The sequence below is a fragment of the Danio rerio genome, chromosome 19 (assembly GCF_049306965.1).
Source record: "Danio rerio strain Tuebingen ecotype United States chromosome 19, GRCz12tu, whole genome shotgun sequence".
NCBI lineage: Eukaryota > Metazoa > Chordata > Actinopteri > Cypriniformes > Danionidae > Danio > Danio rerio.
Window position 1 is genome coordinate 43,017,501 of NC_133194.1, and position 16,745 is coordinate 43,034,245.

Genomic DNA, 16,745 nt, shown 5'->3' on the forward strand with positions numbered 1-16,745 from the left:
GGGAAACACCCGTTCACACTCAATCACACACATACACTACGGCCAATTGAGCTGACCCAATTAACCTATACCTCATGTCTTTGGACTGTGGGGTAAACCTGAGCACCCAGAGTAAACCCATGGCAACACGGGGAGAACATGCAAACTCCGCACAGAAATGCCAACTGACCCAGCCGAGGCTCGAAGCAGCAACCTTCTTGCTGTGAGGCGATTGTGCTACCCAGTGCGCCACCATGTCGCCCCTTGTCAGAAATATTTAGAGCAAAAATGATTTGACAACACATCATAAGACTTTATTGAAGGATCAAAAAATATATTTTAAATATTTATGTTTTTTAATATCATTCAAACCATTAGGTTTTACCCTGATTTCATCAAGATTAATAATTTAATCAAATGTTTAAAAAGGAAAAACAATTATTTTATATAGATGTATAGATATGTATGTATGTGTATGTGTATATGTGTATCATTTAAAGTCAGAATTATTAGCCCCCCTTTGAAGTTTTTTCTTCTTAAAAATTTCCCAAATTATATTTAACAGAGCAAGAAAATTTTCACAGTATGTCTGATAGTATTTTTTCTTCTGGAGAAAGTCTATTGCCTAAAGCCTATTTGTTTTATTTCAGCTAGAATAAAAGCTGTGTTTAATGTTTTTAACCATTTTAAGGTCAAAATTATTAACCCCTTTAAGCTAGATATTTTTTCGACAGTCTAACAAACCATCGTTATACAATAACTTGCCTAGTTAAACTAATTAACCTAGTTAAGCCTTTAAATGTCACTTTAAGCTGTAAAAAAGTCTTTATATATATATATATATATATATATATATATATATATATATATATATATATATATATATATATATATATATATATACACACACACACACACACACACACACACACACACACACACACATGTATGTATTGTATATATACATTTTAGTCTCTCTCTCTCTCTCTCTCTCTCTCTCTCTCTCTCTCTCTCTCTCTCTCTCTCTCTCTCTATATATATATATATATATATATATATATATATATATATATATATATATATGTATGTATGTATGTGTGTATATATATATATATATGTATGTGTGTGTGTGTGTGTGTGTGTGTGTATGTATATATTATACACATACATTTTCACCCATATTTTGTATTTTATTTCCACAAAAATTATTTGAAACTTTCTATGCATGTCAAATTACTTTACAATTTAAATCTAAATGATCCAGAATGTAATAGAGGTCTAATCTTTGACGCAGGCAGTGTTTTTGTTGCTTCAACAAAATATAATAATTGTTTAATATATGAAGAGCCACATGAAATGTTCTTCTAAATGTTAGTTTTTTCTTTTATGCCTCCTATGTTTATGATCGGCTAATTCACTTGAGAGACAATGAAAATAATCTGTCCTTTGCCAAAAAAATTAAATTATTGAACATGCATTGCACACAGGGGCCTGAAAAATGGCTAACTTTAGAAGAAAAACTCTGATACAAACAATGATATTGTTTTTGCATCTGAACTCTTCATATAATTATCATTGTTTAATCCATGTGTATTTTTATTTAATGGTCACCAGAAGGCAAACTTGTATTCTCATTTAGCTTTTTTTTCAGTGTTCATTTATTTATTTATTTATTTATTTTATTTCTGTCAGATAACACATTACATAAGCAAACGTGCATTTAGGATATTTGACATGGCAGGAAGAGCTGAAATTCCTGTCACAATATCTCATGTCCTCTAGATGGCACTATAATCCCATAATTAAAATATCTCAGCCTTAATCACAAAGCTTCTTGTATTTTAATGAAAATTTCTGCAGTTTATTCACGTCATCAGACATTTGTCGTCATAGCCCTCGTCATATCATGCAGAATATATTGTAATATGTATAATATTATTCATAAGATGACTCATTCTCAAGCATGACTGTGTTTTACACTTATAAATTCATAATATGTTGTTACCTTTCCGCCAATATCATACATATTTCATTCTGGAGGTATATAAAATCATTTTAATGGAGTGTGATTTGTATAAAAATCTTGATGTGATATCAGTAGCAGCTCTCCGTCACTTTCTCTTATCTAGGTCCTTGTAAATCAGTGCTCATTGTTATTTTTAATACGCTCTAAATCTCACCGTCTCCTGCGTTTGATCAGCGTTGTTCAATAACCCTTCAGTTCACTCTGATTGATGTATAGCACGCCGAGTCACACTTTTATGTGCAAATAGGCTCACGTTCATCTCTGTTTGTGCACGGGGAATAAAAGGACGAGAGGTGTTAATTTTGGTAAACATTGTGGGTCTACATGGGATGGAAAGATAATTGAACAAAGGCTTGGTGATCATTTTAATTAGTGTGGTGGAGTTTTTGTTTTGTTTTATTTTCCGAGTGTCTGTTTGGATGCAAATGATTGATTTTTTTGGCATGTCAGATGTTGAATTTTTTTTGAGCTGTTTAAAGGGATCCAAAAGTCCAAAAATGATTTGATCATTTACTCATTCTTGTTTTAGAGCTTTATCAGTTTCTTTCTTCTGATGGAAAAAAGAAGATATATTGAAAAATGATAAAACATGTCACCATTGACTTCCATAGTATTTCTTTTCCCTACACTGTAAAAAATGCTGGGTTCCACACAATCGATTTGTGTTGGGACAACATGAAGGAATTAAGTTTACCTATTAGTTTTTACATATGTTAGTGGATTGAAGATAAAATGGTTAAGTTGTCCCCTCAAAAAAAACAAAACAAAAAAAAAAAAACGGAAGAATTGTGCTGTTTCAGCTCATTTTACAACAAAAGTAGTTAAACAAACAGCAAACGTCATTTTTGTTAATCGTACTGTGGAAGTCAATGGTTACAGGTTTTCACCTTTCTCCAAATTATCTTCTTTGGTCTTTAACAGAATAAAGAAACTTGTAAAGATTTGAAACCATATGAGGGTTAGTATATAGTAAATGGAAAGTTTTGGGTTTGTTAACTAAAGCTTACACTAAGTGAATTTCTGTGTTTGGTCAACTTGAACCTACAAATTCTTATTACATGAGCAGGGTAATTATGGGTAATCAGCAGAAGATTGATAGCTGAATTAAAAGTACACTCACATTTTAGGTATTGTCAGAAGTGATGGGAAACAATTATACCCTAACCCTATTTTGGCAAAGATAAAAAAAAAAAAAAAATGCGGAAACTTTCAGACAATTTCCCCTACTTATAACAATATATATTTCGATATACACTCACCGGCCACTTTATTAGGTACACCTGTCCAACTGTTCATTAACGCAAATTTCTAATCGGCCAGTCACATGACAGCAGTGCAATGCATTTAGGCATGTAGACATGGTCAAGACGATCTGCTGCAGTTCAAACTGAGCATCAGAATGGAGAAGAAAGGACGGACTGACTCTTCTGACTATTACAGAAACTGCTGATCTACTGGGATTTTCTCGCACAACCGTCTCTAGGGTTTACAGAGAATGGTCCGAAAAAGAGAAAATATCCAGTGAGCGGCAGTTCTGTGCCTTGTTGATGCCAGAGGTCAGAGGATGCCAATGGCCTGACTGGTTCTAGCTGATAGAAAGGCAACAGTTACTCAAATCACCACTCGTTACAACCGAGGTATGCAGAAGAGCGTCTCTAAACAAACAACATGTCCAACCTTGAGGCAGATGGGCTACAGCAGCAGAAGACCACACCGGGTACCACTCCTGTCAGCTAAGAACAGGAAACTGAAGCTACAATTTACAGAGGCTCACCAAAATTGGATACTAGAAGATTGGAAAAAATCGATGCCTGGTCTGATGAGTCTCGACATTCAGATGGTAGGGTCAGAATTTGGCATCAGCAACATGAAAACATGGATCCATCCTGCCTTCAGTTCAGGCTGGTGGTGGTGGTGTAATGGTGTGGGGGATATTTTCTTGGCACACTTTGGGCCCATTAGTACCAACTGAGCATCGTGTCAACGTCACAGCCTACCTGAGTATTGTTGCTGACCATGTCCATCCCTTCATGACCACAGTGTACCCATCCTCTGATGGCTACTTCCAGCAGGATAAAGCACCATATCATAAAACGCGAATCATCTCACACTGGATTATTGAACATGACACTGTACTCAAATGGCCTCCACAGTCACCAGATCTCAATCCAATAGAGCACCTTTAGGATGTGGTGAAATAGGAGATCCGCATCCTGGATGTGCAGCCGACAAATCTGCAGCAACTGTGTGATGCTATCATGTCAATATGGACCAAAATCTCTGAGGAATATTTCCAGTACCTTGTTGAATCTAGGCCACGAAGAATTAAGGCAGTTCTGAAGGCAAAAGTGGGTCCAGACTCCAGTATTATATTTATTATATGAGAGACTTGCTTTGTTTAGATAGACCTAATTGGATTGGCATTGAAAACATTAAATAAAAGTTAAAAAGGTATTTTTTTTATGTCAAGTTTTTAGTTAACAAAAAATGTCTGCAGATTCTGCCTGGCCGAAGTTATCGATATCAGGCATGAGAAGAACTTAATTATCGATTATCGTTATTGGTAAGAAACTTTTATATCATGGGGCCCCAATCTTAAGTCCACTTAAATACTAAAAACCTCAAAACTTATAGACTTGGAGTCGACTGGATGAAAGTTGATTTGAGGGTGTGTAATAGTAAGTGATGAGCCTGTGGATTTGGTCTTTTGTTCTTGCTGTGCGTGTAGCAGTGGAGAGTGACTCATCCTTCTTCCCCCTGCGGATGCGGATGCTGATGCTGATGCTACTGCTGCCGTCCCTCTGTGACTTCACCCACGCTCCCTCACAGCGCTGCCTACATCAGCCTCACCGCGCACTCATGAGTCTTTGAGCAGATTAAAGGCTTTCAGGCCAAATCATTCCTCAGCTTCTATCTCAATGACTCCAAATTGCACTCTTTATGGGAAGATCCTTCAAATATCACCAAGTGTTTAACTCTGGGTGTTTTTAGTGGTATCAAACGTGAGTAAGTGGTGTATTGATGTGAATTGCTTTCTTTGACTTTGGCTGACAGTCAGCTGTAATCAAAGGGTTTTCACAAGAACACACCAATTTTTCACCAACTTACTTCCAGATGGGTTTTCCCAATCCGTTTTCCTAATATCCTGGTGTGGTGGGAGCACATTTAGCTTAGCTTAGCATAAATCATTAAATCGACAATTAGCATCTCAGAAATGCAATAAGAGCTTTGACGCTTGACTCCTGTAGTTACATTGTCTACTAAGAAACAGAAAATGAAAATTAGCTATTTTTTAGATTGATATGGCTAGGAACTCATTACGGCGTACTAATCAAGAAACTTTGCTGCACAATTGATGAAATAGGAACATTATTGAATGCATTTTTTGCATTTCTGTAGCAAGATGCTAATGGTCAGATTGAATGATTTATTTTATATCAGGCAGCATCTTTTATTTTTTGTCAGACCTCAGAAGAGTCAAGCTTTAAATAGGAAAATGATCTCAACAATTTTTTCGAACTAAGCGGGATGCTAATGGTCTAATCTGACTCAATGATCTATGCTAAGCTAAGTTTAAAGTGCTCCCGCTAGACCTGGATATTGGCTGAATTTTTCAATAATGGCAAAACTCAACTGTGTAACTCTAGGGGAGTTGTAAAATACGTTTATTTCCCCCCAAAAAGTGGAGTCTTCCTTTAAACCTTGCCTCTGTATTCGCACTTGGAAGTCAGTGTGGCTCAGTAAATATCTCTGTTTGTAGCGTTGTTTTAACCTCTTTCTTCAGCTTCTATCTCAATGACTTCGTATTGCTTTCTGTGAATTTGGCTGACAGCTGTAATTAAAGAGTTTTAAAAAGAACACACCAATTTTTCACCAACTTTCCTAGAGGTAAACAGTTGAGTTTTCCCCTTTTTTGAATCTATTTATCTGATATCCAGGAAATATTGACAAAAAAAAAAGTTGCTATTTTCAAGATCAATATTTCTTGGAACTTTACTCTCATTCTGGAGTTAAAATCAAGGAAATTGGCTGCGCACTTGATGAAATTTACAAAATTACTGAAAAATGTATTGAATTATTGAGATGCTAATGGTCTGATCCGAATCACTGATTTATGCTATATGAAATAGCAACTTCATTTTAGTCATACTTCACAAGAGTCAAGCTTTAACTCTTTTTTTTTTTTTTAATTTTTTTTTTATTGAGTTAGGCAAGATGCTAATGGTCTAATCCGATTCAATGATTTATGCTAAGCTAAGTTTAAAGTGTTCCCGCTAGACCCAGAGATTGGCTGTAGTTTTTTAATAATGGCAAAACTCAACTGTGTAAAATCCAAATTACTCTATATCCCAAAAAGTGCAGTGTTTCTGTAAACATTGCCTCTGCATTTGCTCTGGGAAGCCTGTGTGGCTCAGTAAGTTTATCTCCGTTTGGGTCACAGTGATGTTGTAACCTCTTTCCTCAGCTTCTTTCTCAGCGAAAATAGGAAGAACCTTCGAATATAACCAAGTAAGCAACTCTGGGTGCTTTTAGTGGTATCAAACTTGAGTAAGTGGTGTAAGTTGAGTTTTCCCCTTTTTTGAATCCATTTATCTGATTTCCTGGAAATATCGACAGAAAATAAAAGTTGCTATTTTCTAGACCGATATTTCTTGGAACTCTACTCTCATTCTAGGGTAAAAATCGAGGAAATTGGCTGCGCAATTGATGAAATAGGAAAATTGTTGAAATTATTGACAAAATATTGAAATTTTGAGTGGCTAATGGTCTAAACCGATTCACTGATTTACGCTATATGAAATAGAAACTTCATTTCACAAGAGTTAAGCTTGACAAGACTTCACAAGAGACTTCACAAGAGTCAAGCTTTAACTCTTTTTTTATTTTATTTTTTTATTTTTATTGAGTTAGGCAAGATGCTAATGGTCTAATCCGATTCAATGATCTATTCTAAGCTAACTTTAAAGTGCTCTCACTAGATCCAGAGATTGGCTGTATTTTTTAATAATGGCAAAACTCAACTGTGTAAAACTCGAATTACTCTATATCCCAAAAAAGTGGAGTTTTCTTTTAAACCTTGCCTCTGCATTCGCTCTGGGAAGCCAGTGTGACTCAGTAAGTTTATCTCAGTTTGGGTCGCACCATTGTTTTAACCACATTGCATCACGGCATGTGAATCAAGCGTAATGAGCCTCTCAGCAATTTTCTTCAAAGAAAAGAGGACGACTTTGTTTCTTCAAGCTGTTTTGAGTGAAATTGATGTTCTTGTGCTGATCCTCATTAAGGTTCATGAAGGGTGTTCCTCAGGGACGGGTGCTAAGACCACTTAATCTTTGCACTTGGCTTGGCTGTAAGCCAGACTTGAAAATTAATCAATGCTCAGACCCCGTGCTTAGGTGCGAGGCAAGCTTCCCAATGATAGCGTCCCAGAAGCACAGAGATTTCCCTGCCAATACTCATTCTCATTTCTTTTGCTTTTCACACAGGAGGAGCTGAGGGAGCTGAGAGAGCAGCCCACGGATCCACAGGCAGAACAAGAAATCATTGACAGCATAGAGGAAGTCTACTACTCCAGCGACTCGTTTGACATGGTTCAATATGAACTTGAGGTGTGTGTATGAGAGAATACATATTGCTTGTTGTTGTTTGTTTAACCCTCCTGCACATCTCAAGTCTAACAGTGGGGTTTAGGTCAACTAGGGGTCAATTCTTGTAAAATAAATGGAGCTCTTTCCAAATTTGAGCTCAGTAAGTCTTGTCATCGCCAACCAGGGTGTCCGTGGGGTCCTAAAAAAGTATTAAAAGTTGATAAGTCATTCATTGATTCATTCATTTTCTGCGTAGTCCCTTTATTAATCCGGGGTCGCCACAGCGGAATGAACCGCCAACTTATCCAGCACATGTTTTACGCATAGGATGCCTTTCCAGCTGCAACCCCTCTACGAAACATCCATTCACACTCATACACTACGGACAATTTAGCTTATTCAATTTACCTGTACCGCATGTCTTTGGGCTGTGGGGGAAACTGGAGCACCCAGAGGAAACCCACGCAAACGCAGGGAGAACATGCAAACCCAGACAGTAACGGCAACTGACCCAGCCGAGGCTCGAACCAGCAACCTTCTTGCTGTGAGGCGACAGCACTACCTACTGCACCACTGCGTTGCACAGTTGATAAATCAATGTAGAGAAATTTAAGGCCTCTAAAATTATTAAAAAATCTTAAATCTATTTTGTAAGGTATTAAATTTTATGTCATTTTAGATTATACAATAAATGGTTGCATGCTAAAGTTTGCCTGAATTAAATCTCCGAATATCAGGATGCTGTGTAGTTTATGAAATCAATGAAATCCTACTAGATTTGACATCATGCTGCTTTGTTTATTGCAGTAACCAAGGCAACGCCATTATTTCTGCAGTTCTATAGTAGCCAACCTGCTGAATTGGCTGGTTTTAATAGATTTTTATTCAGTATATGAATAATGTTTTAGTTTTGGATTAGTTTCTTACATTAATATTTAGTAAATATACTCTAAGTTAAAGTCTCGCTAGTGTATCTGTTTGAAAAAGTGGTTTTAAGGTCTTAATTTATAGAAAAAGTTTTTTTAAAAGGTCTTAAAATGTATTGAATTTCACCCTTTGATTCCTGTATGTACTCTGTCAACTCAAGTCATGGTTGTTCACGAAACAAAAACTAAACTGCATTTGTTATACGGTTAAGAGATAGTTCACCCAAAAATTCTAATTCTGTCATCATTTACTCACCCTTGACTTGTTCCAAACCAGTTTGGGTTTTTTGTTCTGTTGGAGACAAAGAAGATATTTTGAAAAATGTTAGAAACGTGTTACCATTGACTTCCATTGGAAGAAATGCAAAAACTGTGGAGGTCAATAAAATTGTAGGATTCCAACATTCTTCAAAATATCTTTTTTGTGTGTTCATCACACAGAACCCAGAAAAAACTTAAGCTGAATAGTAAATGATGACAGAACTTTCATTGTTAAATAAAGTTTCCCTTTATTTATTTTGTCTCGCATAAATGCCAGATGCATATTAAGCAATGCAATATACATGATTTGTGTTTGTGTTTGATTTATGTTTCTGTAACTGTTAATCCTCTAGTATGTGCTCTGTAGCCAAATGCAGAGTACCCCCGGGGTCTTAAAAGCATTGAAAAAGTTTTAAATTTGATAATCTCAAATAAAGGCCTTAATAGCCTTGAATTTGGTATACAATGTCTTGGATTTTGTAACAAAGGTCTTATTTTATTCATTTATTTGGCCTTTCCTAGGATTAAGTTCATACCGTAACAAAATTAACTGTTACTAATGTAAGCTAATTAAACTTCATGCAGAGTAACATTGAGTGCACTTTCCGCTCCATGTCATAGCAGAAAGTGAGAAAACGTGCGAAGCCATTACTAGGCAAGTGAGGTACAGAACAAGATAGTCGCTAGACTATTTCGTCTGCTAAAATGGGAAAGTGGTGGTATAATCCGCTGAGGCTAAGGAATCCGAATTATGTTTGGTCCAAGCCTGTGCCAGGAAATGACCATGATGCATACAGCTGTTGGTGCCGGAAATGTTTTAAACTAGCGACAGTGGGTGTTACGGCCCTGGAGTCCCCTCTGAAGGGTGCCAAACACACCGCGTGTAGTACTGCTTGTCAGCGCCAACCACCTATTGTGCAGTTCTATGCCCCAGAGACCTCTTCGGTTATTGAAACGGCTTTGGCTATCATTAATGAAGAAATTTCTATATTAGAAGCGTTGCCACCACAGCCAAGGAACATTCTATCTTACTGTGGCTCAACACCAACTCTGCTGGCACAGGTGATGTGGGTCCTTAAAACAATCTCTGAGCACCACTTTTACTCATCGAATGAGAACATTACAGAGATTTTCAAAGCCATGTTTCCTGACTCTGAGGTTGCATCTACACTCTCGTGTGGAGGCAACAAACTGCATATATTACTAAATTCTGATTGGCTTCTGTTATAACTAAAGAACAAACTGACCAGGTCATTAAGGCTAATGGGTTTGTGGTCATGCTGGACCTTCATATTCGCTACTGGTTGGACGAACACGCTGTTGCATATGTATTAAATATAACTGATAATTGAAATAAAGGATGGCCTACTTGTACATAATTATTTTCTAGGGTTCAAAATTTATACAGATTTGACATTTTCCCCTCATACTTCTGTTGAAATGGGTATGAAGGTTGGCATTGAATTTTATTTGAAATGGTATTAAAAATGTCTTAAAAAGCCTTGAATTTCATTTAGAGGATCCCGAAGATACCCTGCAAATGTTATTTCTAAAACTAACATTGAATTGTTTAATTGTATACAGAGAAAGGCAGAAAAGCATTATATCATGATTTGTTTTTGTTCCGATGAGCATTTGCAATTATTTACTTGCAGTCCATAATAGAAAAATAAGTTTTAGTTGGTTTAATGCCGGGGTGTCCGAACTCAGTCCTGGAGGTCCGGTGTCCGGCAGATTTTAGCTCCAACTTTTCTCAACACACCTGCATGGATGTTTCTAGTAAGCCTAGTAAGAGCTTGATTAGCTAGCCCAGGTGTGTCTGATTGGGGATGGAACTAAACTTTGCAGGACTCGGGCCCTTCGGTACCGAGTTTGGACACCCCTGCTTAATGTTAATATTGATTAATTTCAGACTTCAGAGGAAATATGAATGTTCTGGGGCTTATTTGAGTATAAAAATGCAAATGACTAAATACTTTGCACTTTATCCAATTTGTTATTAGTAATCTTAAAACTGAAGGTATCTTAAAATATGTATGTTTTCCTAACAATGGGTGGTCTATAAATTTTTTTAAACTATAAGTATATATGTGTATTTAGTGTGTGTGTGTGTGTGTGTGTGTGTGTGTGTATATATATATATTTATATATATATATATATATATATATATATATATATATATATATATATATATATATATATATATATATATATATATGTATATATGTATATATGTATATATAGTTGAAGGCAGAATTATTAGCCCCCCTTACTTATTAGCGCCCCTGTTTATTTTTTTTCCCCAAATTTCTGTTTAATGGAGGGAAGATTGATTCAGCACATTAATAGTTTTAGAAACCTATTTCTATTAACTGATTTATTTTATCTTTGCCATGATGACAGTAAATAATATTTTACTAGATATTTTTCAAGACACTTCTGTACAGTTTAAAGTGACATTTAAAGGCTTAACTAGGTTAATTAGGTTAACTAGGCAGGTTAGGGTAATTAGGCAAGTTATTGTATAACGATGGTTTGTTCTGTAGATTATTGAAGAAAAAAAATGAGCTTAAAGGGGCTAATAATTTTGTCCCAAAATTGGTTTTTAAAAAAATTAAAACTGCTTTTATTCTAGCCGAAGTAAAACAAATAAAGAAAAAATATTATCAGACATACTGTGAAAATTTCCTTGCTCTGTTAAACATAATTTGGGAAATATTAAAAAAAGAAAAAAAAATCAAAAGGGGGCTAATATTTCTGACTTCAACTGTGTATATATATATATATATATATATATATATATATATATATATATATATATATATATATATATATATATATATATATATATATATATATATATATTTAAATATATATATTTAAATATATATATATATATATATACATATATATATATATATATATATATATTTAAACATATATATATATATATATATATATATATATATATATATATATATATATATATATAAACTGTATATATATATAAACTGTATATATATATATATTTTTTTTTTTGTGTGTATTTGTGAATCTAATCACTGACTCCTGCTGTCTTTGTGAAGGGCTGATGGATTATTCACATATTGCGAATGGGAAATCTCATTAGATTTGGTAGTGCATTACAAAACGCTGCATGGCATGAGAACTACTGCTAGGGGGAAAATAGCTAGTGCTATTTAAGTCCAGACATCCTTTCTCTGTTTTAGGATAAGGCATTAGGTGTTATTTGTTTATGCCTTTAAAGTTGCTGTATCAGCATTTTAAGCAAATGAAAAGTTTGTTCGAGCTGTTCAGCTGGAGATTGAGTGAAATCCGCAACCAAATGTTCCAGTTCAAGAACTACCATCGAGATAAAAGAAAGCCACAAATCTCAGATCTCTTTCTCTGTTTGTGTTTGCTCACAAAACAGAAACTCCCTCCGGATCTGAACCTTCTGGAGCTGGAGGAGTACAGAGATAAGCTGAAGCGACAGCAAGCAGCCGTAAGTATCGCATTCAGAGAAGTCTGTAGACTCAACACTTCACTCTCTTCAACACTCCAGAAAAATGACATTTGCTGTTTGTTCAAGTTGCTTGTTTAGCTAAATTGACCTGAATTTTATATTTAATTAATTAAAGCTCTATAAATAAAGATTTTGTCACTTCACAGTGTTATATAAATGGCTTTCTATTATGATCATGATGATAGAAATAATAATAAGTATAGCTGCAAGCAGCAAATAAGGGGCCAAGCAGTTGAGAGCCTGAAGGACTAAATCAGTCCAGAGACAGAATGAGCACATTTGAGCACTTTTGTTGGTGCCGTAAACATTTTGCCTATTGAAACGAATTTCATGACACTTGGTCAACATGGTCTGATGATGATCCGAGTCAAATTTGGTAATATATTGGCGAATGGTCTAGGAGGAGTTTGCAAATGAAGCTTTTAAACAAAATCAATATGGCGGACAGGAAGTTTAGCCAAATATTTGGTATCAGTATTCTCGGCATGACCCAAGGAATAAGTTGAGATTTTTACCACAATAAACATATGCAGTCTAAAGTTATTAGCACATTTTTTATTCATTATTGACGGTTAGTGAATGAACTCATGACCACTAGGTGGCGCTATTAACAAATTTATGTGTTGTGGGCATTTGCCAATTACACAGCTGAAGTTCACTGTCAATATGTTTAAGCATTGGAGAGTTACAGCCTCAGATTCACTCTAACATCGTGCTAGCCCATTTGTCGATGCTGTAAATGACAACCGATATGATTTCCATAATGTTTGGTCAGCAGGGTCTGAAGATGATCAGAGTCAAATTTGGTGAAAATTGAGTCAACAGTCGAGGAGGAGTTCGCCAAAGAAGCTTTTTGAACAAATTCAATATGGCAGACAGGAAGTTTGCCCAAATATGGCATGTTTGGTATCAATGTTCTCGGCATGACACAATAAATAATTTCATTCGAATTTTACCACAATAAACCTATGCAATCAACATTTATTAGCCATTTTGTAAGATTCATTATTAATGGTTAGTTAAGGGTTTTTAACGCGTGACTACTAGGTTCCCCCTTTTACAAAATTTCTGTGTTTTGGTTATTTTGACATGCCAGTGACACCAAAAGTTCAGCGTCAATATGATTAAAAGTTTCAGAATCACAGCCTCAGACAATCTTTAACATCGTGTCAGCACATTTTTCTGTAACAAACAAAAAAAGCTTTCAATCAAAAACAAAATGGCAGACAGGAAGGTCAGTTCATTTTGGTATAATCGGTATTAATGATCTCGGCATGATCCAGGGAATATAACAAGACACATGTCATGTCAATAAAGAATGTTTAGCAAAGGTTATGAGCGTTTTTTTATTATAACATTTGGCCACAAGGTGGTGCTGCTCCAGAAATTAAGTACCTTCAGGGCATGGTGTCGAAGATGCAAACCATGTTTTGTAATGATTCGTGAATACGAAATATAGCATTTTTTGACAAAAATCTAAATTGGTGACGCCCAAAATGGCTGTCTTGGTAAAATCAGACATCATTCGACTCAACATGCTTTGTCAGATGTGAAGAGACCAGTTCTGGATGAAGAATTGAGAAGATAAATTGGTTGCTGGTAGCCCTCAATAAATCGAAACATTTAAATACATCATAAATGCATGTTCTAGTTTCATTCATGCCACTTTTTTAAATGTTTGGCTAAAAAACTAAACTTTTTTCTCAGACTAAAAAGCTGTCAAGCTAAATAATTCAAATGAATCATTGACTTTTGCTGTCTTCATCAGTTTCAAAAACACAGATTTTTTTTTTACAATTTAAACCGGCATCTTTGGAGATCATTTCTGCTGCAGATTCTGTTATCCTAAAAAACAAAACAAGTCGTACAAATACCTTAGGAACGGTATTACAGAAAGTTTTGCTGGTTTTAAAACCTTGACATTTTTTCAAACTGCGGTATACCTTGAAAGCGGTTATCGTCCCATGCCTACACGCCAAAACAAATTCTTCGAAAAAATAATAGTGTTAAGAACAGAACAAGAAATGAAGAAAATATTTCACTAACAGAATAATTGCGTTTACTATAAATAGCATTTTTAGTTTTATTTATAGTAAAATGTTCTTCAAGGGTACCTAAAGATGATATTTTACATGTTTGATGCTAAGTACCTCAATATGTTTAAGCATGAACTATTAAAAACAAAACTACACTGTAAAAAAAAAGGTAATTTTATGGTTTATTTCCGGCAGCTCAGGTGCTGTAAATTAACCGTAAAATATTGGTCGTTAAATTACAGAAATTAACTGTAAAATAACAGGTTGAATTACAGAAATTTACCAGAACTTTAAATTTAAGCAAATTCCTGTAATTTAATGTCAGTTATTTTACAGTTAATTTCTGTAATTTAATGGCCATTATTTTATGTTTTTTTTTCTGGCATCCCAGCTGCCGGAAATAAATCGTAAAATTACGATTTTTTTACAGTGTAATATTCCGGAGATCTGGAATAAAACCATGCCTTTTATGAGGTTTCTGAAGACGTCACTCTTTTTCATGTCTAAACCATTAAGTGAGTTATACAAGCAAGTCTCATATTTTGACCCATTTGTCATCCTGCTGCAAACGTCACAGTTTCTCGGGCCTGTTTACCACATCCAGGCATGCTGTGTCAAGCTTGTAAACACATCTGTACAGTATGTCTTCATCTAGGGTGATCCACAGTTCACTGCCGGCTGTTAAAGAGAAGAGGAATGTCACCCTTTTTCTTTGTTGTTCCTTGCTTAAAATGCTTGCTTGTTAATCACAGCTGTCCTATCGGCTCAGTTCAGGGTGAAAGACGCAGCCCTTGGAACCCTTGGGGACCACGATGACTGCCTATTGGGGCCGGTCATGAGTAAACTGTTCCCTGGCAGTGCAGTGGCCCCGGGGCCCCTGATCGCGGGTCATGACAGGCATCTGCAGGCATCAGAAGAGCAGCTCTGTGCGAAGCCAACGTCCCGCTGAAAAGCATTAGATATCGCTTTTGCGTACTCAAGTGGCCTGTTATTTTAATCATGAGTTATACAGGCACTTCTCAAAGAATTAAAACAGTACAGCTCTCTTTTTATTGTTTTTTTTATATCTAAAGTAACTTTCTCATATTATAGATTCACTGGACTTAAAGAAAAGCGTTAGATCTCACTCTTGCATGCTCAAGTGGCCTGCTATTTAAATCATGATTTATACAGACGCTTCTCAAAGAATTAGAATAGATTAGTTCTGTATTAATTGCTATACAATTGAAAAATGAACTTTTCTTATATTATTGATTAACTGGACCTAAAGAAAAGCATTAGATCTCGTTTTTGGGAGCTCTAGTGGCCTGCTATTTTAATCATGAGTTATACAGGCACTTCTCAAAGAGTTAGAATAGTATAGCTCTCTATTTACAGCTATTTAATTTCTAAAGTAATTTTCTTATATTATTGATTAACTGGACTTAAAGAAAAGCATTAGATCTCACTCTTGCATGCTCAAGTGACCTGCTATTTAAATCATGATTAGTACAAGCCCTTCTCAAAGAATTAGAATAGATTAGTTCTGTATTTATTGCTATACAATTTAAAAATGAACTTTCTTATATTATAGATTCACTGGACTTAAAGAAGAGTATTAGATCTTGCTTTTGCACACTCATCTTAAAAAAGTGGGTTTTGAGTTTTGATGTGAATAGTGTGAGGGAGTCAATGTTTCTGATGACAGGTGGTAATGAGTTCTAGAGCCGCGGAGCAGAGCGGCTAAATGATCTGTTGCCAATAGTTAAAAGACGAGAAGAGGGAACAGACAAGTGGAGGGAGGAAGAAGATCGCAGGGTGCGAGAAGGAACAGAAATGTGGATGAGGGCAGAGAAATATGGAGGGGCGAGATTGTGGATGGCTTTGAATATTAAAATCAAGATTTTAAAGTCAATTCGAAAAAGAACAGGTAACCAGTGAAGCTGCTGCAGGACAGGGGTGATGTGATGAGAAGAAGGGGTTCTGGTGATGATACGGGCAGCTGAGTTCTGGACCAACTGAAGCTTTCGGAGAGATTTATGAGTGAGACCAAAGAGAAGAGAGTTGCAGTAATCTAAACGAGATGTGACAAGGCTATGAACGAGAACAGCAGTGGCATGAGGGGTAAGAGAAGGTCGGAGTCGGTTAATGTTGCGTAGGTGGAAGTAAGCTGCCTCGCATGGTTCCGGATTGGTAGAGCTACGCATCGATGAATTTGCTCTTCAGTGTTTGAACTCTCAGTAATGATTAAATCACACTGAACTGAGCTAAACTGAACTGAACTGAACTTAAACACTAAAACCTGAACCACACTGTTCCAGGTACTGAACCACACTGTTCCAGTTACTATGACCATTTATGTGAAGCTGCTTTGACACAATCTACATTGTAAAAGCGCTATACAAATAAAGCTGAATTGAATT

General features: G+C 35.7%; 1 protein-coding gene across 20 annotated transcripts in view; it reads left to right on the top strand.

Moving 5' to 3' along the window:
• vps50 (VPS50 subunit of EARP/GARPII complex) overlaps positions 1-16,745 on the top strand; it is a 307,794-nt gene that overhangs the window by 8,642 nt on the left and 282,407 nt on the right. For all 20 annotated transcript variants that reach the window (XR_012395216.1, XR_012395215.1, XR_012395217.1 and 17 more), the window contains exons 3-4: positions 7,492-7,614; positions 12,215-12,286. Coding sequence is in view for 4 of the 20 variants with exons in the window: in XM_017352306.4 (XP_017207795.1) it covers positions 7,492-7,614; positions 12,215-12,286 (195 nt within the window). In the remaining 16 variants the exon portion in view is untranslated. The remainder of the gene's footprint in view (positions 1-7,491; positions 7,615-12,214; positions 12,287-16,745) is intronic.